The sequence below is a fragment of the Calonectris borealis genome, chromosome 2, assembly GCF_964195595.1.
Source record: "Calonectris borealis chromosome 2, bCalBor7.hap1.2, whole genome shotgun sequence".
In the NCBI taxonomy this organism is placed as follows: Eukaryota; Metazoa; Chordata; class Aves; order Procellariiformes; family Procellariidae; genus Calonectris; species Calonectris borealis.
This window is the reverse complement of record NC_134313.1, coordinates 166,756,787-166,781,062: the sequence shown is the minus strand read 5'-3', so window position 1 is coordinate 166,781,062 and position 24,276 is coordinate 166,756,787. Positions and strand designations below refer to the sequence as shown.

The 24,276-nt window shown below is 39.3% G+C and overlaps 1 protein-coding gene across 1 annotated transcript in view; it reads right to left on the bottom strand.

Moving 5' to 3' along the window:
* Window positions 1-353: 353 nt before the first annotated feature.
* Window positions 354-24,276, bottom strand: part of MINDY4 (MINDY lysine 48 deubiquitinase 4) — an 82,526-nt gene continuing 58,603 nt past the window's right edge. The window contains exons 16-18 of the mRNA XM_075144285.1: window positions 10,595-10,775; window positions 5,698-5,770; window positions 354-897 (exon numbers count right to left, since the gene is read on the bottom strand). Coding sequence (XP_075000386.1) covers window positions 849-897; window positions 5,698-5,770; window positions 10,595-10,775 — 303 coding nt within the window. The 3' untranslated portion in view covers window positions 354-848. The remainder of the gene's footprint in view (window positions 898-5,697; window positions 5,771-10,594; window positions 10,776-24,276) is intronic.

The window sequence follows — 24,276 nt, the reverse complement described above, 5'->3', positions numbered from 1 at the left end:
CAAACCTAACAGCTCTTCTGTTTTCTTGCAATTATGAAGAAGCAAACCACAGATTTTGTCTATCACTTTGGTGTAAATAAACCCTAGTGTATAAGTAGTTACAATGGTATAAATGTAAAGATACTGATACAGCTCTCTCTCATCCAGAAAGAAAAATGAGCTACATCAGTGTGAGGCACTGTTACACACCAATTGCACCCAGTATGAGGAACGTACTAGTGTTATTATTCTGTTAACACAAAACCACAATCCTTACTGCAAATTTTATGGCACAACAAGAACTTTGTATAGGTCAGGCTTTATCTGAAAAGCCCATATGGTTACCAATCTGTTTAGTGCAAAACAAGACTTACTAATATCAGGTAAAGAAGTGAATATATATTTCTTGGATGATATTTTATACTTGCACTGGAGTTTTGTAGGTGAAGAACCAGGCTTTACAGAGAAGGCATGTACAGTGATAGAAATCTGGGTTCAGCATCTTTCATCAGATGCTTTGAAACAATTGCAGGATACAGAGTGGATCCAGAAAGAGACCTCAAAGGGACATTGACGACTTCACTGCTTCATCTGTAACCTTGATTTGGTGGTGGAAACTCAGTCTACTCTCAGAAGCTGTATGTTAAAGGCAGTGGCAAGGAATTTACGTAAGTGTTGTTTATATTATAAGCAAAATATCTGAAGCACGAGGTGATTGAGGTGAAACTCTTCCAGCCTGCAAACCATGTCATTCTTCCTCATCGTATACTGCACAACTCTTGTCCTATTTCCTGAATTGGTGGGAATAGGAATGTGCTAATTCAGTCGTTTCCTTTTTGTCTTTACAAATAAAGTGCAGGTCAGGTCAGTCACAAGATTGGTTCTGTGCCATTCCAGTCAATAACAGCTCCTTGCCACCTAGAAATGAAAGCAATTATTTTACATCCATCAGTTAATCAGATCATTGGAAAGGTAACCCAACACCCCTCAACCACGCAACGAACCTTAGAGAGATTAGGATGGACTCATTTGGGATAACTAATCACATCTTCTCAAAGGGAAAGGAACAGAATTGAGGTACTTGTGCCCCCTAATTTTAGGTGCCCAAGTTTGGAGGTCAGTCTCCTTACTGTTCCTCCAGTCTCTTCTAGGCAACAGAGAGTCCTCAGCAGCAAGTTGATTCAGAACAAGTACCTTCGTGTTGCAAAGACTGTAGGCAGTCCCCAAGATGAGTACAAGAATTAACCCTACACAACCAGAATGCTCGTCTCAGCTGTTACTAGGCAATTTGCACACTCCTAAACAGGCAGGCCTCTGATTAGGAACTCTGTGACTCTGAGACCGGATCTTTTCATTTAGCAGCTATCTTTGCTCCTGACTTTGGTTCCTTTGAAGTAGTCAATGGTTCACTTTAATGGCAATGTTTTGCTTTTTCTATGCTGAGGTTTTGCTTTTTCTCTGCCCTCATTCCTTCTTCAGAATAACACTAAAGATGTATACTGAGAACAATGTTTCCAAATGAGTCCATACCCATGTGCACAAAAACCTGCCATGTTTTTAATTCCTGGCTCTGTATGGGCTGCTACTGCTCAGCTGCCCACTCCAGGAATGTGACCAACACTGAATGCAAAAAAGGTATCGAGCCTCCATTTGTCACTAAATGTGTCTTCCTGGCAGAAGACAAAAGATCTGAAGCAAGACTTGGTGAAAGCAGGATGACGCTCTCCAGTGACCTCACTGGGTTGAAGTGAGTCAACTGACTGTACAGAGTCATTCATTGCATGACTTGCACCCTTGTCCGTGGCATTTCTCATGGCTGCAAGTTCACGGTCCTCATCTTCTGAGAACTAAACTATTGCATTCCCAGTGACAAGTATTTATATCTGTTTTGAAAATCTGTCTCAGAGTGCATGTGCAGAGTAGTAAGACATTGGTGAGGGGGTGGAGACAACAGTGAGTTGCCAGAGTGCCACATTCTTTCTGTCACCGAGGAAAGGATGTGTCAGTAAGAGTATGGCAGCTCAGTCCTTTTGCTGAGCAAGTCAATTAACTGTAAAACAAAACCAAAAGCTGAATTCATGCAGTATTCAGTGCAAAGTCTCAAAGGAAGTGACCATCTGAGGGCTGTTGTGAAATTTTTCCTTCTTTTTTTTATTTTGCTGAGAAAATAAAAATTAAAAAAATGCAGAAAGACTGTCCTCATCACAACAGCGATGCCTCACATCTGAAGCTAAAAGCAGGATATGTTCTAGCTGGGGATATTTGACCTAGTCTGGCATTCACCAGTGGTGAGAGCTGTCCCTGCCAGAGGTTCAGAATATCCAAATGCAAGTGGGAATTACAATCCCCCAGAACAACCAAATGCAAGTGGGAATTACAATTGCCACCTTCTGTCCCCACTGGATTTTTCAGGTAATGCCATCAAATCATCCCTTATCTTTGTGTACAATCTTCCCAAGGCACCACCTTCTATCTCACCAGGGTGATTAAAGCTTTGAGAGGGATCCACAGAGACCCCACAGAGTCCAAAAGACATTGAATGAAATCTGCTCTGAGACTACACTGTACTCTGTGAAAACACTAACAGGTGCCGATACCATTTTTGCTGTTATGGCTTAAGATGTTGCTAATCGCTATGCAGTGAGGAACTGGCCTTTTTTAAAACAGGCTTTCAATAAAGGGCTTAAACAGAAAATGAAGCAGGACTCAAGGTAACTTTCATAACAAGCCTTATCTCCTCTGCTTATTTTCAAACCATTTTTGCTAAGCTGTGTGTAGACTGAAAAGCAGTCTTTGGCCGTTTGCGCTTATGGAGATGGATTCAAAACTTTTTTCATCTATTGAATCTGCACAAGAAAAGGTGCCAAATAGTGAGGAACAAGTCTTTTCTTTACAGACAGAAACAAAACTGTCTGGATAATTCAGCTTGATCATTTCCCCAAACTATCCTGCCGCAATGCAATTCAAATGGAACTCAGATTCTAGCTGCTGATTCAATTATGATTTATCAGATTAGCAACATGAAAACTACATTTGACCCATCTGGTTCAACTACAACGTCACCCAAGGGTCATGGAGTTAACAGGAACCCAAGAAGAACTGGTTCAGGCCCTGAACAATGCTCAGTCTGGAATAACATTCAGAGAGTATCTCCCGTACTAATCATTTGGTATTGTTTTAGAGCACATCAATAATTCAGGATGAAATGCCCATGCCCTCCTCTCCTTTTATGCACTAAATTTCCACTGGATGTCTCACTTCAAAGTCAAACAGATGAACTAATGTATCATACAGCCCCACTACCGCAAAGGAAAGCTGATGCTAGAGGGTTGACAAAATATACCGCTGAATTCAGATTATAATATCAGATCAAAGTTTTATTCCCCTCAGGCAGAGCTAACAGATGTTATTTCCGCCAGTGCAGAGACGCTGAGGATCGTGACTGTGATATAAGACTATTCTTCAGGGAAGAATGGGATAAGACATCTGCACGGCATCTCCCAAACAACCCAGGGATGCACATTCCAGACATCTCTTGGTCAGAATCTGACTGCTTCTACAGATGTCTAGGGCTGAAAGCCACAATAAAAGCACATGTACTTGTACGGACTCTTTGGTTGGGATCCTGCAGGTTAAAGTGGTATCTGTTGGTGACTAGTTGTTCTAGCCATCTGAAGCGTTACCTGCTTTAAACTCAAATCTCGCTCTTCTGACATTTTGTAGAATAGGGACTAAAATATGAGCCGCCTCCTCCTGCAGAAGCAAAACAACCCTTCTCCTCTGATAACAACAATAACGAAAAAAACTAAATACAGAAACAGTCTATTACATATGCAGTTTTCCCTTTGGGAGACGATAAGAGAACAAACAACAGACAGATGTTAGGCATATAACTCGATGCATTACAGGATGGTGGTGTTCAGGTATTGGGGTAAACAATTGGTAAGGCTTTTTATGGATTAAAACAGAACTGAGTCATGTGAATGAAAGCAAAAACCCCAATCAACATTTGGAAACAACAGTTAATCATCTTCTCCGTTCTGCCTGAGAAATTATCCTGCATTTTTTGATGAGACAGATTTCATAAGGAGCTTCATCATGAATGCTTAGTCAAAATAAGTAGCGGCTCTTTGCTTGCTTGCTTGCTTTACTAAAAATTAGTTTTGGAGTGTTTTCCATGGTTGTATGATAGAAAACATTTCTTTTTTATCTCTCAATTTGTTAAAATATTGGTCAGTTTTGTTTGGTTTTACTTTTCCTTATATACTGTTTCATAGTTGGAAGAAAAAGTTCTTAAAACAAAAAGGAAAAATATAACACGAAAAACCTTTAGCAGCAAGGCCATGCTTAAATAAATACACTCAAAGCAAATGGAGAATACTGAAAACAAGGAGCCAGACTGATCAGGGTAAATCAGACAGTCCTGAGAATGGTACAAACAAAATAAATTGACACTGGAATTTGCTGGTAATTTACTTCTCCAGTAGATTAAAGCAGGGAATTTAAAATAAACAAACATCACCATTACAAAAACTGCATGACTTTGATACAATGCCAGGAATGGAAGATGTTCTAAGAGCAACTTTAAGTTACATGTGTTATTCACCCCCACGGTGTGGGTTTCTGAAGCTATATATTATTTATTTTAGTTTGTAGTCATGCTTATGTGTCACTGGAACAGAGGAATCAATCTACATATGTGCAGGGAGCCTGGACTATGTCACTGCTGTCATGTTACAGGATGCCACTTCTACTTTTCTGTAACTTTATAAAGGCAGCCCCACATGAACACACTGTTTGGCAGCCATTGTCCTTTTTTTTTTTTTTGGTGTTTTTTTACAGGACAAATTGCGGCAAGGAGAGGAGGGAAATTACAAGAGAAATCTGAAGCTGCTTGGCTTGCTGATTTAACAAATGTTATGGTCTTTGACAATGAGGCTTTTACTTCTTGCTCCAAAGATATTCAGATAGCAGCTTTCAAAGTTGTGCTGATGGCGTTGATATAAAGCTGATTTTTCTACCCAGTTAAATTTCTCCATTTTGCTTCTTTCATGTCTCATTACCAAACCAAAAATGTTCTCATTAACTTCAGTATGACTTGGATAAATTGCTTAAAAGTCCATCATTTAATATCATATAGACCTAAAAAAGGCCATGAAAATCCTAACGTGACAGGAACTAGCCTTGTATTTAAGGAGAGAATATGACCTACTAACTCTCAAGAACTCTGTGCTGCCCATAGACATGCAAAGTTTGAGAAAACTGAAACCACTGAGCATAGGGCTTCATGCATCAAGAATGGTACCCAAGTCCCCAGTACAATTATATTTTTCAGAAAAGACTGATGGAGATGGAAGAAATTTTCTCCTTTTCTCATTATACCTCTACAATAGGAATCAATCACTTTTGGGAATCTAAATTTAGATCTATTGAAATCAAGTTGTGCTCTCAAACTGAATTTGGCTCAGTTCTTGGTGATGTAATTAAGATTCCTCTAAGAATGAAGTGAACGTCTTAGCCAGTTTGATGTTAACTACAATAACACACAATTAAATGTGTAATACATATTATCACAGCCTGGCCTATTCAGATCCTTTCTGATTTTTAAGCAGTAATTTTGCAAGATTAATTGCTGCAATATTTTTTACCAGAGCCTTACATATATTATTTATATCAATAACTGAATATATCCCTATGAAAAACTGTAGTTTCACTTACTTTGTCCTAATACAGTGCTCAAGTGGAGGAGTAAGATCATTTTCTTTATCTTCAGTGCACATCTGAGTTGTGTCTGCAGAGACATATCAGACATTATTAGTGGCTGGAGTATATTTCTATTCATATAGAATACAGCAGTAGCTCCTAGGAACTCCACCCATGGAAGTGACGAACTACCACTCACACTGTAAATCTCCTAGCCCACAATAGGCATGTATCCACTTGGGATCGAAATACCCTGGAAGATGAGCACTGCTGGCACTTGAATACCTTCTCATGCCCTCGTTCACACCATCTGAACAGAGTGGCCCCAGACAGGGCCAGGAACGCTCGGAGTAGATACCCTGACTACGGCTCTTCGCAAATAGTGTGTGCTTAATAGCTGACTTTAGAGTGGACAGTCTGGCACTCTCTGCTTTGCCACCTCTTAAACCCTTTTAGCTCATGGTCTACTGCCTGTTCATGTGATGGCAAGCTAAAGGCTGAAAGGGGGTGACTGAATGCAAACTTGCTGTTGGAAATGATCCCCAGATTGTGCCCAGTATTAGTTGTTCTGGGTCAGAAACCTGCCCAGAATTGTGCTGACTACTTAACAGTAAGGATGATTGTGGGACAGTGTTCATATTCATGCCCTGACCAAAGTTAGTTTACTACAATAGAGATGGTTTCAAGCAAAACATGGATTAGAAGGTGAAAGAGTATGCTGGAGGGCTGTCATGAGGTTTTTCTTTTGCAGCTGATGTCATAATTACGAAGAAAGCAATTTTCGTTACTCAAATACTAAGGACACTGGTAGTTGAATAGGAAACCCCCAGTCCAGTCCAAACTGGGTTAAGATTCCTTCACCCTGGAAAAGAAGATTGTCCCTTGACCGTCAAGAAAGCACTGCACAGACAGAAGACTGAGTTGTGTTGGATATAAGAGAGCTACCATAGGCTCTGAGCATTCCTTTGGGATGGAGAGGCAATTGCACTGTTCCGGGGAAAACAGAGAGGTCAGTGTCTCAGACACTGGATCTGTCAACAGTGAAAGTAGTCGCTGAACTTCCCAGAGAGAAAACATCCTGCGACCAGCTTAGATGTCAGTCTGCTCAGCTGTTTCCTGTTTTGGAGTAAAACATTTTAATCTGCAGCAGATTAGGTTTTTTTCTTTTTCTTCTTTTCTGTTTGTCATCCAGCCAATAGGAAGGTTGTGAGCAACAAACGATGCCAAGACAGAGTGTAGGATATGCGTCTGCTTCAGTGAGACTGATGTAGACAGGATGGGAGGCAATTGCTCTTACATTCACAGCTGCCAGTCTCAGATATATCTGGTTTCCTCATGTCATAGAGAGAACCTGGCTCTCCCTTACCTGTTGATCTTGTCAGTATAAATACATGCAGAAAACTCTGAATGACTGTGAGGGCTGGAGTAGTAGGAAATAGGCAATATTTAAAAGTACATAAAGTACTGGCAGTTTTCTCCTAGATCCTCAGCAACTTAGAGGTTCACAGGAATCTTTTAAGTTTCAAAGGGCCTCTTTTATCCTAATATTGAAGAGTTTATAATGGTTTGTTAGAGGTCTCCAATGTATTTGGATCCCTCTAGGAATTCCTGATACCAATGTTCTGGATCTTCTCATAGTGAGAAGCAACAACCACTGTCCTGACCATAATGCAGGATAGGCATATGGCACGGATGCCTTTCCCAGTCATTGCCAACTTCCTGAATTTTGTTATTTTTAGACTTGAGTTCTTCCAACCAGGAGGTTTGAATGGAGGTTTTTCATAAAAAGGAATAGGAAAAAAGTGTCACTAACGGTGTATCTTATGGAAGCAGGCAAGGAACATTTAGCTAAGTTAATTAACTAACAAACTGTGTTGAAGTGTTTCATATAACTCATTTGGAGCAAGCAATATTGAACTTACACTCTTCCATCTTGGAGTCACCAACAGCAAGAACGATATGAATATGATCTCTTATACCTTCACTTATATTCTAAGCTAAGTATAGTGAGAAACTGAGTGCCAGCACAGATACAGACAAACTTGCTATTCAGGAGATAGGATGAGTACAGGTTCAGAAGAGTGGAATCTGAACAGACAACCACTGAGAGAAGAAATACTGCTCACAATTTAAATGGCAACCTTAGGAAGTGATGTTTTATTAATTAACTTTCCAGAAGACTTTTGCACATTGGAACAATCTCATCTTAACTGTGGGAAAAAACTGTTCTGACTGAAAGAGTCATAATCAATATACCAGCTTTCCCTAGAAGCTGCCTCCAGTATCTGAACCTCTGCTAATTCCACTGCTTGTGCTACCTTCTGTGGGATCTGCAAAGGGGCTGAGGATGGTGTCTATGGCTCTGGAAGAATCTTCTGAGAAATTCAGTTATATTCTTCTCAGCAATTATTCAGCTGCTTTTTCAAAACACCTTTAAAAGGATACTGAGTTGAAGGTATGCACCAATAAGATACAAGAATGATTTATTAAAACAGATTCCCTGTATCTTCACTTGGAGACAACATATTGCAAATGTTAACATAGGTAGGCATTAAGTGTATATATTAGAAAGGAGAAGCAGTATCTCTCTGAGCAGTACAACACGTTCTTTCATACAAGTGCTCTCTGTGACATATAACAAAAATCCCAGAATCTCCACTCAGTCCCTAAACAGCTGACAAAAGAAGATGAGCAAAATGCAGAGGGTTATTAATTAATACACTGGCTTGTTTTCCTTCTCTGCCTATCAGAAATTTCTACCCCAATGGAAAAGATTGAAGAACCTTTGTCGATTTAGGATAGTATGTTGAACTCACTAGCAGGCACTGCTTTTAGGAAGGAACTTCATATTCCTTGTCTACATTTTGGCAAATGGTTTTGAGCATGAGAAGCAGGGCAAATCTCAATATAAAGTGGCAATTGCTATTACCCTCAAAATGTAATTCTACTCTTTCTTTCTGGTTTTTATGCCTTTCTTGCCCAGTGTAATTTCTTCAAGATTTCCTGAAATGTGACCTTGATTGTAATCTTCCTAATTATGAGCAAGATTCCCATTTCAAGGAACTCACCTTCTTTCTAGTGAAAAGGAAACAACTGTGCTAACCAGCACCAGTGAGATGTGGCTGTGCAGCACCCAGGACCTCATGTTGTATCTCTAGGTAACACTGCTTAACCATCATAGCTTGTTGATATTTCCACAATGGAAATACCAATAATACTTAGCATTCTGGTATTTCCATCTGGCACTGATGGAAATGGTTTAGATGTATGATTTATGTTACCTTTTGGATGTAAAGTAATTTCAGTTTTTCCCTAGACCTAACAAAGGATTACTGTAAGCCAGAACTAGGAAAGCATTTCCCTGGAATGATGAAATTATTTGCATTTTACAGCCTTTTGCAGAATTTCACAGATAACAAAAGATTTACTAGAACACATCCCTGGAAGAGGCTATAGCCACAACAAAAAGCTATCTACCTCTCAATGCAAGTTTAGTCTTTGAAGAGAAATACACAGATTTGCCATGACAGGTTGAACAGTAAAGAGAAATATTTATACATACTCTGAACACTTTCTCATCCAGGGATCTCAGAGTGCTTGGTAGCTCTGGATTTTGGAAACGTTCCTGATTTATTAGTCATGAAAAGACACCTGTTTTGGACTGTATGTAACATGGTAAAACACAACAGAAAAAAAGGTGTCTCGATCTCTCTAGTCCTATGCTGAACTATATCATCTGTGTCACTTACAAAGAATCTTTTATCTGAGACAGACCATGTGGGAACCAGTTGGCAACTACAGTCCTGTAAAGGTTAAGCATTTTTTTGAGATAATATATAATGTGATCACTATAATAGAATGACAGGGATTTTAATTAAAATAAGAGAATAAATAACAGGCAGAAAGACGATTGAATTCACTACCAAATCTTGTGAGATGCTAAAGCCCCCAGTACTCCCACCATACAAACAGCTTTGCCACATGGACTCAATTAGAACATACAACACCCGCGTATAACTCATCCTGTCCAAGAACCACAATGTAGGTGCAAACAAGGAATACAGACAGCTTATTTTTAGAGTGGACTAAAATAGAGTGGCTCCTTAAGACTGAGAAGGAATTTGATTAGATTGTATAAATATATTGAAGGAAAGAAAACAAAAGATAAGTAGGATATTATTAGCAAATAGGAATTTAGTCGTCAAGAATGTCTTAATTTGGCAATAAGTAGGAGCTTTCTAAGCATCAGAATACTTCTTGTCCAAATGCCTTCCACTTGCAGAAGTACGTAATTACTGTAAAAGCAGCTGCATAATTTGGCAGGGTTTCCTGAAAGAATGAGTGTAACAGGTTGGAATATCTTTTGCATGCTTGTGTTTTCAGGTATGCTTACAAGCAGGTAAGAGACTAGACTTTGTTAGCAGATTACTGCCATCTTCTGAAGTAGCTGGTTTTGGAGGCAAGGATTTCATGCTTCCTCACCGTCTCTGCTCAATTTACTATAGCCATGTAGGGCTGAGGAACAGGATGCTTGCACTGTCTGCCTGTAGAAACGATGTGAGAAGATGTGAAGGAGAATGGGAGTAGTTAAAGACGGTTTACACTCCTGGGAGCATGAATAGGCCAGATCACAATCTGTTCCTTGGAAATCAGTGTCACTGAAAGATTTACCAGTCTGTATAAACTAGCACATGCTCAGTTTTAACCCTTTCAAGAGCTTATCCTCAAAATTTCCTTGTGAAATCTAATTTCCAATTAATCACCAAAACTAATTATGGAAATTAGGAAACAGACACACAAATAATCTTTAATGCCTGAGACCATCATTGTTTGTATTATTGGATTCTTCTTTCTGATGTGATGCTGTAACCACAACCAGAGGTGAAATGCAGAGTTACTGAGTTGTACATACCAACTGTTAACCGTATTTCTTCCTCCTGGTTGGCCAAGCCATCATAATAATACAGATCAAATCTCTGCTCTGTTTTCCAGTCACCTAGTAAATCCTTTTCCAAACAAAAAAGCACACTGAAGTGGCTTTCACTGCATACCAACCAAATTGGGTATTTAGGGGTCTTCAAGTAACAACCAACCTAAAAGAAAGATACAAAGCATTAGAACATCACGGGGGGCAGGGGGAGAAACAATTCATTGTGGAAAACATGAGATGTGTAAGATCACTTATTTATTATAGTCTACAAACATTAATGAAGGCTTATTATATACTGCTGCTGAAGCAGACCAGGATAGCTCTGGTAAATCATGGAGCATATAAAGCAAGTACTGGCCTTGAGTTATAGACAGGTAACGAAATCCAGCTGTAGTATCCTTACAGCAAAAAGATCATATCCCAGATGATCAGAACGAAAAGGAACCCTGCCCTCTGCAATAGCTATAAAACCACAGTGAGTTTAGGTCAGGAATACTACAAGAGATCAATGGGAGACCGTGCTTTTATGCAACAGTACCTGGAAGCCAGGCAAGAGACTTCATAGGATCTCCGATGACACGAGACACCCCTGTGTGGGCAACTAAACTGAGCCCAAAATCTTTTCTTGGATTAAGAATATAATACATTCCCTTCACTTTAGCATCTTCTTCTAGCTTTATAGTCTAGATATGTAAAATGTTTTCAGCTACTGGAAGAAAGCAATAACAGAAGCACCTGGTTTGATTCACTATTCTTCAAAATGAAATATTCTCAGCTGAAAAAACCAAATGATTTCTTTAACAGATGCTTTTTCTAAGCCTTTGCCCTCCTTTTGAAAGTTTGAAAGTATACTTATTTATAAATATCCTCAATATTCTGTATGAAATTGCATAGAAATGATTTTCATACTCAAGATGCTTTAAACTAGAATACGCAAGAGCTTTAAACTAGACTCAATGGGGGAAGGGGATACCAACAGGATTGCAGTAGGTAAGCCAAGGGTTGGCATGGCATCACCTGTGGGTGGCAATCCTAGTGGGAACATTGACACTGCTCCTGGGAGCACGGAGCGCTCAGGAGCATATCTGAAATGCTTGTACACCAACGCACACAGTGTGAGAAACAAACAGGATGAACTGGAAGCGTTGGTCAGCTCCCAGAGCTACGATATCATTGGTATTAGTGAGACTTGGTGGAATGAGTCCCACAATCGGAGTGCTGGGATGGAGGGCTACAGGCTGTTCAGGAGGGATAGGCAGGGCAGGTGAGGTGGAGGTGTCGCACTGTAGTAAGTGAGAGGTTTGATTGCACAGCCCTTACAGTTAGTGATGATGTGGTGGAGAGCCTCTGGGTAAGGATTAGGGGGATGGAAAACAAGGGAGATGTTTTATTGGATATCTACTACCAATCGCCCAGCCAGGATGTAAGCACTGATGACTTATTCTACAGGCAATTAGGATAAATTTCTGGAACAGCAGCCCTTGTCCTTATGGGAGATTTCAACTTCCCAGACATCAACTGGGAATATCATACTGCTGTGACGAGTAGGTCTTGGAAATTGCTGAAGTTTGTAGGAAATATAACTTCTTGTCACAGGTACTCAGTGAGCCAACTAGGAAAGATGCTCTCCTAGACTTGCTATCTGTGAATAGAGAAGGACTCGTGGGGGATGTGATGGTAGGTGGCTGTCTTGGCTACAGTGACTATGAAATGGTTGAGTTTAAAATTTTCAGTGTAATGAGAAAAAAGGACAGCAGAGTTGCTACCCTGGACTTCAGGAGAGCAAACTTTAAGCTATTCAGGGAACTATTTAGCAGAGTACCCTGGGAATCTGCTTTTGAGGACTGAGGAGTCCACAAGTGCTGGTCAGTCTTTTAAGAACGACCTTTTAAAATCACAGGAGCAGGCAATTCCACTGTGTCATAAGTCAAGCAACCAGGGCAGAGGACCAGCTTGACTGAACAGGGAACTCATCGTGGAGCTCAAGAGGAAAAAGAAACTGTATGATCTCTGGAAGCAAGGTCAGGTTTCGCAGGAAGAATACAGAGCTGTGGTTTGTTTATGCAGGGAGAAGACACAAAAGGCCAAAGCTCAGTTAGAGTTGAAACTGGCCAGAGTTGTTTCAGGTAACAAGAAGGCCTTTTTTAAGTATGTTAATAGCAAGAGGAGGTCTAAAGAAAACATTGGACTGATACTTGTTGAAGATGGTCATCTGACTAATAGGGATGAAGAAAAAGTGGAGCCATTCAATGAGTTTTTTACCTCAGTCTTTAATAATAATGATAGACCTTGGGCTGCCCGGTCCCCTGAGTCGGAAGACCACAAGTGTGGGAACAGTGACTTTCCATTTGTGGACACTGAAATTGTATCAGCTGAATGTTCACAAGTCCATGAGGCCTGATGGGATTCATCCCAGAGTTCTGAAGGAGCTAGTGGATGTTATGGCAGGACCCCTATCATCTACCAAAGGTCTTGGGAGTCTGGAGAGGTCCCTGCTGACTGGAAGCTAGCCAATGTTATTTCAGTCTACAAAAAGGGTGTGAGGGAAGACCCAGGGAATGACAGACCTGTTAGTCTGGAAAAAAATTATGGAGAAGATTATACTGGGTACTATTGAAAGGCATTTAAAGAATAATGCAATCATCAGGAACAGCCAACATGGGTTTGCAAAAGGAAAGTCCTGTTTAACTAATTTGATATTCCTCTATGATAAGGTCACCTGCCTAGTGGATGAAGGGAAGGAGGTGGATGTAGTTTTTCTGGATTTTAATAAGGCTTTTGATACTGTCCCTCACAGCATCCTTCTGAACAAGTTGTCCAACTGTGGGATGAGCAGGTTTACGGTGTGCTGGGTGAAGAACTGAAGGGCAGAGCTCAAAAGGTTGTAGTGAACGGGGCTACATTTGGCTGGCGACTGGTCACCAGCGCTGTTCCTCAGGGTTCAATTCTAGGGCCAGTCCTGTTCAATATATTTATCAACGATCTGCATGCAGGAGCTGAATGCACCATAAGCAAGTTTGCTGATGATACCAAACTGGGAGGTGTTGTTGACCCTCTTGAGGGACAACAGGCCTTGCAGATAGATTGGAGCATCGGGCTATAATTAATGGGAAGTCGAAATGCTGGATTCTGCACCTGGGATGGAATAACGCTGGGCACAAGTATAAACTGGGAGAGGAGTGGCTGGAGAGCAGCCCTGCAGAAAGAGATCTGGGGGTGCTGGTTGACAGCAGGCTCAATACGAGCCAACAGTGTGCCCTGGCAGCCAAGAGGGCAAACCGCATCCTGGGGTGCATCAAACACAGCATAACCAGCCGGTCAAAAAAGGTGATTATCCTGCTGTATTCGGTGTTGGTGCGGCCTGACCTGGAGTGCTGGGTGCAGTTCTGAGCCCCACAATTTAAAAAGGATGTGAAGGTCCTTGAATGCATCCAGAGGAGGGCAACAAAGCTGGTGGAAGGGTTGGAAGGAATGTCCTTTGAAGAACGGCTGAGGACTTCGGGCTTGTCTAGTTTGGAGAGAAGGAGGCTGAGGGGCGACCTCATTGCTCTCTACAGCTTCCCTGAGGAGGGGAAGTGTAGAGGGAGATGCTGATCTCTTCTCCCTGGTATCCAGTGACAGGATGCGTGGGAATGGTTCAAAACTGCGCTGGGGAGGTTTAGACTTGACATGTGGAAGCATTTCTTTACTGAGGGGGTGGTCAAACCTTGGAGCAGGCTTCCTAGAGAGGTGGTCGATGCCCCAAGCCTGCCAGGGTTTAAGAAGCATTTGGACAATGCCTTTAACCACATGCTTTAACTCTTGGTCAGCCCTGAATTGGTCAGGCAGTCGCACTAGATGTTCCTTGTAGGTCCCTTCCAACTGAAATAATCTATTCTGTTCTGTTCTACTGATTTAAAGTATTATTCTTAAATCTACCAGCTATTTACAATGTGGGCTACTGCAGCAATTCTTTGGATTTGTAACTGCTTTTATCTATACATGTATCCATTTATCAGTTTAATCAGTTTTTTCTGCTGCTTCACCCCATAGTCTTTAACGTTCAAGTCCAGCAAAGGATTGAGGCTAGTTTTATGTATATTTAGCCTCATATCTATTATTTCTCATGGAATATACGTTTTAAGGCAGACATATATAGACTTTAAAACCTGGGGGAGTGTATCTATGGTTTTGAAACTTAATATATGCTGATATAAAATGAATCATGGAAGTCTCCTGCATCCCCTGAGGTCAGTGAATATCTTGTAGTATTTTCCTGACCTCACACTAATGTGTTCTGAGACAGATACCATCCTCCTATTGCATGCTGCTGCTTTAAAGCTGTAGTATCAGTTAATGATATTAGTCCCTTCAGTAATAAATAATGGAGTAAAAACAGTGATTAGATTGCTTAATATAGCAAAGAAATCTTATTTCTTCCAGCTAGGATTTTAATATTCAGCTACAACAGCTATTTATTATTAGCTATATTACTGTCATTGAAAACCGTATTCTAAGTTCAAAATAATACTGTTTTTTCCGCCATTTAATTTTTGGGTTTTGTATCTTTGATAAATCGCTCAGGGAAACTAAAAACCAAAATAAAACTTTTTGCTTTCAGTGGAATGTTTCTGACGCCAGCTCTGCTTATTATTCGTATAGTGGACAGAATCACTGCTGTGCAGGATGCTGTGTATAACCATCTTTATTTTATCCCCAGTTTTATGTATCCTTTGCTAAACAGATGTTTCACTGCTGGTATGCTACCAATCTGCAAAACAAAGAATGGCAGCCAAGTGTGCAAATATATGTGCATAGAAATATAAGATCAGTTTCTGTCTCCATAATACAGACACGTGGATCAAAGAAACCTTGCTAGTTTAGAGGCTCAGGTAGTTTTGAAGAGGTTTGCATAGTATTATGGTAAGTGATATAATCTACAGAAATCGTCTCTGTCTATTGCTGCCTTTACCTTTACCATTATGGGATTTAAATAATCATGCTTCAACATATGCCGTGAGTGCTAGTGGAAACTGGAAGACTTTTAACAGAAAAATTCTCATACATGTTTTCTAGATACAGATTCGCAGATACAGCTTCTACAGTACAGCCCTCAGTTCTTCATCTTGAGCACGCAGGTGCAAATATCATCTAACACACTGCTAAAAGGCAGAAGCCAACATATACACGGTTGTAATTAAAAATCTAAACAGCATCCTAAGTGATAAGGAGAGTGTGGTTTTTTTATTATCGAGATTTAAAATTTATATCTGAAGTGTTATAGGAGTAAAAAATCAATTATCTTCCCCAATGAGAATTTCTTCTAATGTTAGATAACAAGTCTTTAGCTAATTAAGTAACTGTTCCCTGACTCATTACTTTGCTAATATCTATTTAAAACAGCCTTTTATACAACAGTTTTGTTTTTTATGTAAATTCTTGGCTTAAAAGTAAAGAAATTTTTTTACAAGCTTACAAAATTACTCATAACAGGAGTTATCAAGAAAGGAAATACGCAGATGCAACAAAAGATGGCAGATTAGAGGGATATGGATGAAAAGATTCAGTCTCACAAACATGCATATTTTAATATGCAGATAAATCAAAGCCAAAAAGGAACAGCCAGTTTTCTCCTAAAAATGGGTTCTTCCTACATATGTCTTCTAAAGTAACTTCCAATCTTCATCAAACAACATTTGACAAAACAAGATTAGAGAGATACAGAACTGTTTCAAAGCACACATCCACTCCAATTCTTACTCACATGAACAGTCCTATTGAAGTCAGGACAAATTGTTCAGATGAGTAAGGTCTGTAGGAACATTTTCCAAATATGTATAGTTTTCAATTACAATGCTTGCAGATGAAGGCGAGGGCATGAACTTCAAGACAATAAGGAGAGTATAAAAACATTGCAGGTCGAATCCTCATCTCCCATAAAAAGGGAGACGTCTTCATTTCAGTTACATCAATTCTACTAGTTAAGGATTAGCTGCTGCTTTTAACATCAAGTTGCGTTCCAGCTGTTGACTGGTCACTGCAGGTTTGCTTCTCCCCAAAACCACTGGCCACTCTGTCCCACTATCAGCACCTTTCAGGGGCTTCTGGCTCTCCAGATACGTCAGATTATTCCTACACTCCAGCTTTAAGGCCAAGCAGAATGGAATGGTTTTTATCCATAAGGCTAAAATTCCTTTCTCTCCCCAAACATGTTACTTTATCCAGACTTCCTATAAGGAACTTCCCGCTCCCACAGCATTCCCCAAAACATGTCTAGATTTTTTCTACAAAATATAATACAGAACCATGCTACTGACAAAGTAAGGACAACCCTCATTGTGAGGATTCCTTTGCCCGCTTCTTCAAGCATCAATTGTTGAGTGGACTAAAAGTATGCCCTCATTTAACTGATCCAGCTGGTGAGTGGTGAGTGCTTCTTCAATTGCCTGGCCAGGCTGGTTGGTGGTACTGATCCTGGAATACAACAGGACCTTGAAGCAGGACAGGGAAGAACAAGCATGAACACCCAGTGTTCTGACTCCTGAAGAAACCCTTTAAACTCAGTCAGAGCGTGTGTCATCCAACAATTGCTTGCCAGAGAATGGGGCCCTTCTTTGGGGCCCAGCTGTTGTATGCTGCCCTATGAGTCTAATTCTGGCTCTGACTTCCAAAGGCAAACCAGGGATATATGACTTGAATCTATTTTATTAAATATTACTATTTTTGTTACGGGCTCAACAGCTGTATTTCTACTTTGCAGAACATAAAAAGAATCCCTTTTTTTTTGTTGCTTGCAGTATCATAATGCATTAAAAAGTAATAATGCATTACTATTGAAATATTTGCTTTTGAACATGCTCATTAATCTTCTTCAGGCAAAAAGAAGTTAGGGGGGGAATGAATTAGGTGTCTTTTCATACTGCATGTTTTCAATTCCTATGGAGACTTCACTAACCCTAATCCTCTCCCTTACAAATCCCTTAAGAATGCCCATAAATTTCAGGGACACAATTCTCATCTTTGGAAAATGTCAACCTTTCAAAGCAAGCCCTTCTTCAAAGGGCTCATTTTCAACACTAAGGGTGGTCTTTTTCCGCATCTGACTTTAGTGTGCATTCGCACAATGGTGAAATTAAATCTGCAGACAAATATTTATTACTGGAGAATTATTCCAATATATCTGCCAGAATGAGTGTATGGTACTTCACCATTCAGATTTTATTTTCTCATTGAACAAGTCTATCTTTTGTCATGTGTATACCAAAAGAAACAAACAAAAAATATAACCTAGATTCTGTGTTTCTTGGACTCCATCACACAATTTAGCTTGAAGAGAAACAAATATTAGGTTATCATTCCTATGCAGTGGTCATGATTCAAAGAAGAAGAGAAGATGATATCAAAACCAAGGGGGATCACTGGATATGGCTAATATGATGGCATTTTTCTCCAGGAGTTTTGTTATCACTTAATATAATTTCACTTTCTTGCTTGTTGGACATTTTTTTTTTTTTTTTTTTATTATTTATTTTATTTTTTTAATTAAAATGATATTCGGTCATTCCCTGCTTTAAGTTTGTTTGCCTGAATAAAAATGTTATAGATGCTTATTTTCCAAAGTAATCATTGACTGCACTACTGAGATTCACAAAGGTCTGGGTTCTGTCAAACTGAGTAATTGCTAGTTGTATTGAATCCAGTAGGACTAATAGACAGAAGGATAATTACACAAAGCTTTCACAGTTACAGGCCACAGCCTATTGTTTGTTCTGTCAGTGTTTTTTCCCCTGCAGTGACCTTTACTGAATTAATATTAAACAATGTTCCAACAGTGTTAAGACTGAAGTGTCAATGGTGTAAAAACAGATACCCTTGCAATAGCCCTTGGGTGATCAAGAACACCACTGACTCAGTTCACCTATTCCACCAGCACTATTAAAACATCAGGGAGCCACATTACTATTGTATTTGCGTATAGTTAGGGGACACTGTGAGGGTAAAGTTATTACCATTGATATGTACTTGATTTCAATCAGATTAAGAAAAATAAAATTAATGTTCGCAAGATCTGACATTCAGAGTATGCATAATTTAATGACTATGCCACGTTAGGCAGAAATTGAAGAGTTTTTAGCCAGATATTTATAAATCGTAGTAGAAAACATTACTGCTACATGGGAGCCCTAGATAATTTCTCTGCAGCTTTGAATCCTTTTTGTTGTAGAAAAGGGCAACATTAATGAAGACGAATAGAAAGAGATGTGTTTTCAATCCCAGGACTACCAAACCAAAGAAAAGACTCCTGGAAAGCGCTGGCTTTTGGCTAAAGTTCTCTTATGCTGCCACAACGTAAAAGAAAATAGCAGTTGTGGCAAGGCAAATAGACGTCAGGGCGCCAAGGTGGCCTCAGGATCTTTTCTTTATCTTTACTCCATTCTGCTGCTTTTCTGGTATGTCCCATCAAGTGAAGAAATGTTGAGGGATATTCAGACCCTCATTCAGACTTCAGCACTTTGCCATTCCCTCAGAACACACGAAGGAGTTTATAATTCATTTCAATACATTACTTCACTGCAATGACGAAGATAGGACAAGAATTCAGTCCACTTAACTCTTCAGCATCTATTTCTAGGCCCTCTAACTTAGGCTGGCCCCTAGCTTAAGTTGGTTTTGGCTGTCTGTAAAATCAAACATGGAAGAGATGGGTATCGCCAGAAATTTGGACCCCCTTGTTCATCAGCTATAAAACGAGTTGGCTGGACTCTTACCTGAAGCATTTTCAGCCTATAAGGGACCTAAAGTTAGATGGGATAAATCCAGATCCAAATGCAGGTATTTATAATCTAGAGAGACATGTGGAAAATATTTGACTTATCATTTTCTGTTTTGTCTGTTTGCAAAGCATGCAGAACTCTTTTAAACATGTAGGGTTTGTTATTCTTATTGTCTTAAATAAAAACTCTGTGATTTTATTTTATTTGGAAGGACGTTGACAAGAAATCAATGCCAATATCCCAGAAACAGTGATTAGCCTCTGGGAAAACAACTGCCCATGGAAAAGTAGGAGGACAATAGGACTTCATTAAAGAAAATTTCAGTTTCAGGCTAGAAAGGGAGATGTAAAAACAAGGAATGAAGAATAGACTTTTTAAATGGCCAATGCCTTGTCAGCCTTATTTCAGTCAAACTTCTATGTATTACATTTTTGCCCACAGTGGCGCTCACAAATGTCTTACATAAATAGCAGGGTCCCTTGCCGAATGCATCTACGCGGTACAATATCTACCGCATACCCACTACTGAAAAATAAGTGGAAAATTAAAACCACCTATCAGTTTCCATTTTGCACATGCATATTTTTGTTGTTGGTTTCTTAAACGAGATGGTTGAAAACCTTTTTCTAAACCTCCCCCTCCGCAACCCCACCAATGACCTGGCTTGAATCCAGTCCATCTGACTGAGAAAGGCGCCTGTTTAGCAGATATATTTCCCAGCGAAGAAGGTTATAGGAAGGACGTTCCACAGGGCAAATAAACAGGTGAGGTGCCAGAAGACAGAGCATGTGTGCTGAATTTAATAATTCAAGTAGGTCTTGTTATAGCACAGAGTGTGCTGGTTTCATCAAAAGGACCAAAGATAATATTTCCCATCTGTGGAATTTTAATGAATAAATTCTGTTTATTTATGTTTCCCTCTCTTTTTGAAAAGAAATAGGAAAAATGAGCATGTAACTTCTTTGTCAACGCCACATTCTCTCTTCATTTTTCAGAAATGCAAAAACTAAAAAGCATCAGTCTCTTGAAATGCTGACAGCCGAGGCAGAGACTTGGACATTGTCAAGAAGCAGAGTAGGATGCGTTTGGGAGGTCAGATGATAGCAGCTCTAACCACTATAGCAGGACAGGTTAAATGCAGGAAAGAATCGGTGAAGACAAAGAAGAATCAGAGTCAAGGTTCAAAACAGACAAGTAAACTTGAATGCTTCCCTTACTTCATGTACAACAGCACATACCTAAAGTGGTTTCAAAAAGCATTTCGGAAGGATGGCCAAATTCATCAGCCAGTATCACACTAACTTTAGAATGACAGATTCAGAAGGCCTGTACTCTCTTCCCAGTTCAGCCACTAGCTCACTGGATGACTTATTGGGATAAGCTCTTTGACTTTTGTTTGTCTGTTCCCCCCCCCGTAAAATGGTAATGATACTTGAACCTTTTGAAAAACATAGATCTATTCATAGGAAATGACACATAAATGCTAGATATTATTATTGTTATTAATAATAATAACAACAACAATAATAGTACCATCTTTTAAATTCTTCAGATGAGAATGCAGATGATTTTTCTCTTTTGTCGCTGTTAGTCTCTTAGATGATGTGGTATAAATAACAAGAAGCACCTGTTGCCATCTGTTTCTAATTTTAACATCACAGTAAGTTTTGAAAAGAGCATTTCATCATTCAAAGATTTTTCCACCTGCAATTTTAATATGGCAATTAGGTCAAAGACTCTGACCGAAAAGCAGGGACTTTCTCACTCACGACTGCTATGACTGGTCCTGCTCACTTCTGTGCCTCATCCCTTTCTCTGAGGTCTTGTCCCTGCTGCAGAAACGACTCAGCTTCCATGAGACTACAGCTGAACTGCTGCATGCTGCAGCCCAGCAAACAGAGGAAAACCTGCACCAATTTTATGTGGGCTGAAGAGCTTTTGGAAATGTTTCTATTGCTTTAAAAGCTCTAAAGAAATCACAGGAAACCTAAAATCTCAATTTAGGCCTCTTAGTTAAATGTGTATGATCAGATGGAATTAATATAGCTTAAATATGGGCTTAGCACAAAGAAAAGAAATCCAGAGATGTGTAACTTGCCTACAGAAAAGTAGAAGAATTGGACTTTTAGCTTTTTTGCATTAAGATATGGAAACTCACTATGAAACTAAATTTTTGCATATGAATTAGATTGAATGAATCCATCTGTCATTGTGAAACAATTTGCAACAAGTAATTACATTGCAAAAAATATACTGAGTATGGTGATACGTTAGGACTAAGAGTGATGATTAGACATTAACAATTCCAGATAAATTACATGAAGCACACATTTTTCCAATCAGCAAAGATAACACATTCGGAATGATCCACTGAAAGAGATTACTGGATCATCAACAGAGGGGTTCTTCAGGCAAATCACAGAGGAAAAAGGGACTGATCATTTTGTTTTGATTTGCTACTGTGAAGTTTGACAGAAGGATTAATACAGTTCTGATGCCCTCATGGTATTTTCAACTCAGAAGACATGCCAAGGAAATTGTGGATTATATACATATACTCCACATATTAGACAAGGGAGATAAAACAGTATAGAAATCTTTCTCTATGTAGATTTACTGCATCTAGCCTGGAATCTTGCGTATCTCTTCCTAAATGCATTGGTAAATTGGAAGAAGTCTAAAGTAGAGCAATAAAAATAAACTTTGGACAGGATGTACTGATGAAAAAGGGAGGAACTGTTACATCAGCTTGCAAATGTCTATCGGATGGGGATGAATTGCTTAGGGGACAGGTTGGATTAGAAGTAAGGATGATAATCAGAGGAAACTAAGTAAATGAACAGTCAGATTTAATATTAGTACATCCAAAGCTGTGTAGTAGATATTAAAATCTCCACATTCACAGGTACCCGCAAATCTCTATTTGCACTTCCTCATATTTTAAAGTAGAGACGTGTGAGAAAAAAGGTAATATGCACAGTTACATGCACTACAATCAACTAATAAATGGCCATCTGAACAGAAAGGCAGGAACTTCATGGATACAGATTTTTAAAAGAAAGCCTACTATATAACAGGACATAAAAATATCCTGAATTACCCTGAGAAATTGGCTGGATTGAATGACCTAAAGGGAGTTTTCCAACTCTAATGTCTATGATTCACCATATATCATGCTCAGGATTTTCTTACTCCTGGAAACAAAAAAAACACCACAACCAAAAATGACAGTCCTTTTCCATTACTGGCTTCAGTTACCATCCGCATAGCCACAGTGTAATTGGATGCTGAATCTACTTACTGAAACACTGACAGGAAGAAAAGAGTCTGTTTGAAAGACTTACAGGCAAATTCTATTCTCAGTTCCACTACTGCAAACTATCAGTGACATTTATTTTTTTTCTAAATTGTTCTAAACTTTTATCTTTGTAACAGAAAGCAGGATCTGGCCCCTCATGCTGAAGCCACAGTAGAGACTCCCCTGACTTGAGGCCAAAGTCCACCAGAATCTGACTTTTGTCCTAGTCCTAAGGCAGGCATTGCAGCATGCGCTGAGACGTACGACCTGAAATGCGGAGCACTTGCAGATGTTCTTAATAAAAAGCAAGACAATTTGCATCAGATCCCTAACTAGTGTAGACTGAAAAAAAGGAAAGTATGTCTACTGGGGTTTCTGTAACTGATTAAGAGTCACTGGCTTGGAAAACAGATTGCTTCTCATGAGTCCAACTCCCATGTAAGAGCACAGTAGCAGAAGAAACAGACCCCCTCCACCATATAATTTGCAGAATAAGTGGAAGACACTGTCTGATTCTCTGGGTAACTTTTTATTTTATTTTTAGAGGGCAGATAGGAAAGAAATAGCTCTTACCTGCACTGACCTCACTTACCATTTTGCTACTGAGAAGTCATTTTCCTCACTAGAGAATGGAAAAAATGCTATAGTGGTGTATAACCATTTTTTGAGGTTTTAAATGTTAGTTTGTTTATAGACAAGGACAAGGAGCTTGAACTAGACACAGAAGCTAATTTATTTTTAGTCCTGTTTGTTCTGAATTAATCTGATTTGGATACACTGATACGCTGTCTTGACTGAATTTAAGCCTTATTATAATCTTGTGAATAATGTAAAGCACTGTGTTAATTAAAAATAACAAAAATTATAATTTGTCAGGAGTAGGAAAATGTAACTGACTTTAGCCATATGGGAAACAGTTAAAATCAAGCTTTGTTTTCAATCACACATTTATATTAGATCACTACAAACAAATTCTTTGCTAATCACTTTCAAATTTTTATAGAAGCACTGACTGCAATCCAGATGGGACCATTATCATTATCTAATCTAGCAACTAACACAAGCAAGAGAATTTCAAGAAATATTCCTGCATGAAACACAAGATTGTTTGTTTAAGATAGAACATGTCTTTAGGAAAGATGTCCATCTTGATGACAATGTCTATTGATGGAGAATCAGTGAAATCCTTATACAATTTTTTCCAGAGGTAAATTAATGGCTGTCATTTTGAAATTTTTAATCTATCTTTTAATTTATATACTAATTTCAAAGTCACGTTAAAGGGAACATTTCTCTTATATTGACAGCAATTTTAATTGTCTATTTTTTTTTTTTTTACTGCTAATACAGCAGTATAACAACCAGCGCAACTAAGAAAAGGCGACGGGTGATAGCAGTATGTGACTCTCTTCTGAGAGGTACAGAGGCACCCATTTGCCGACCGGACACCCTCTCTAGAGAGGTGTGCTGCTTACCGGGGGCTCGTATCAGGGATGTCACCGAGAGACTACCAAGCCTCGTACAGTCCACTGACTATTATCCACTGCTGTTGTTTCACGGGGGCACCAGAGATACAGCCAGGAGCAGTCTGAGGAGTATCAAGGATTACAGAG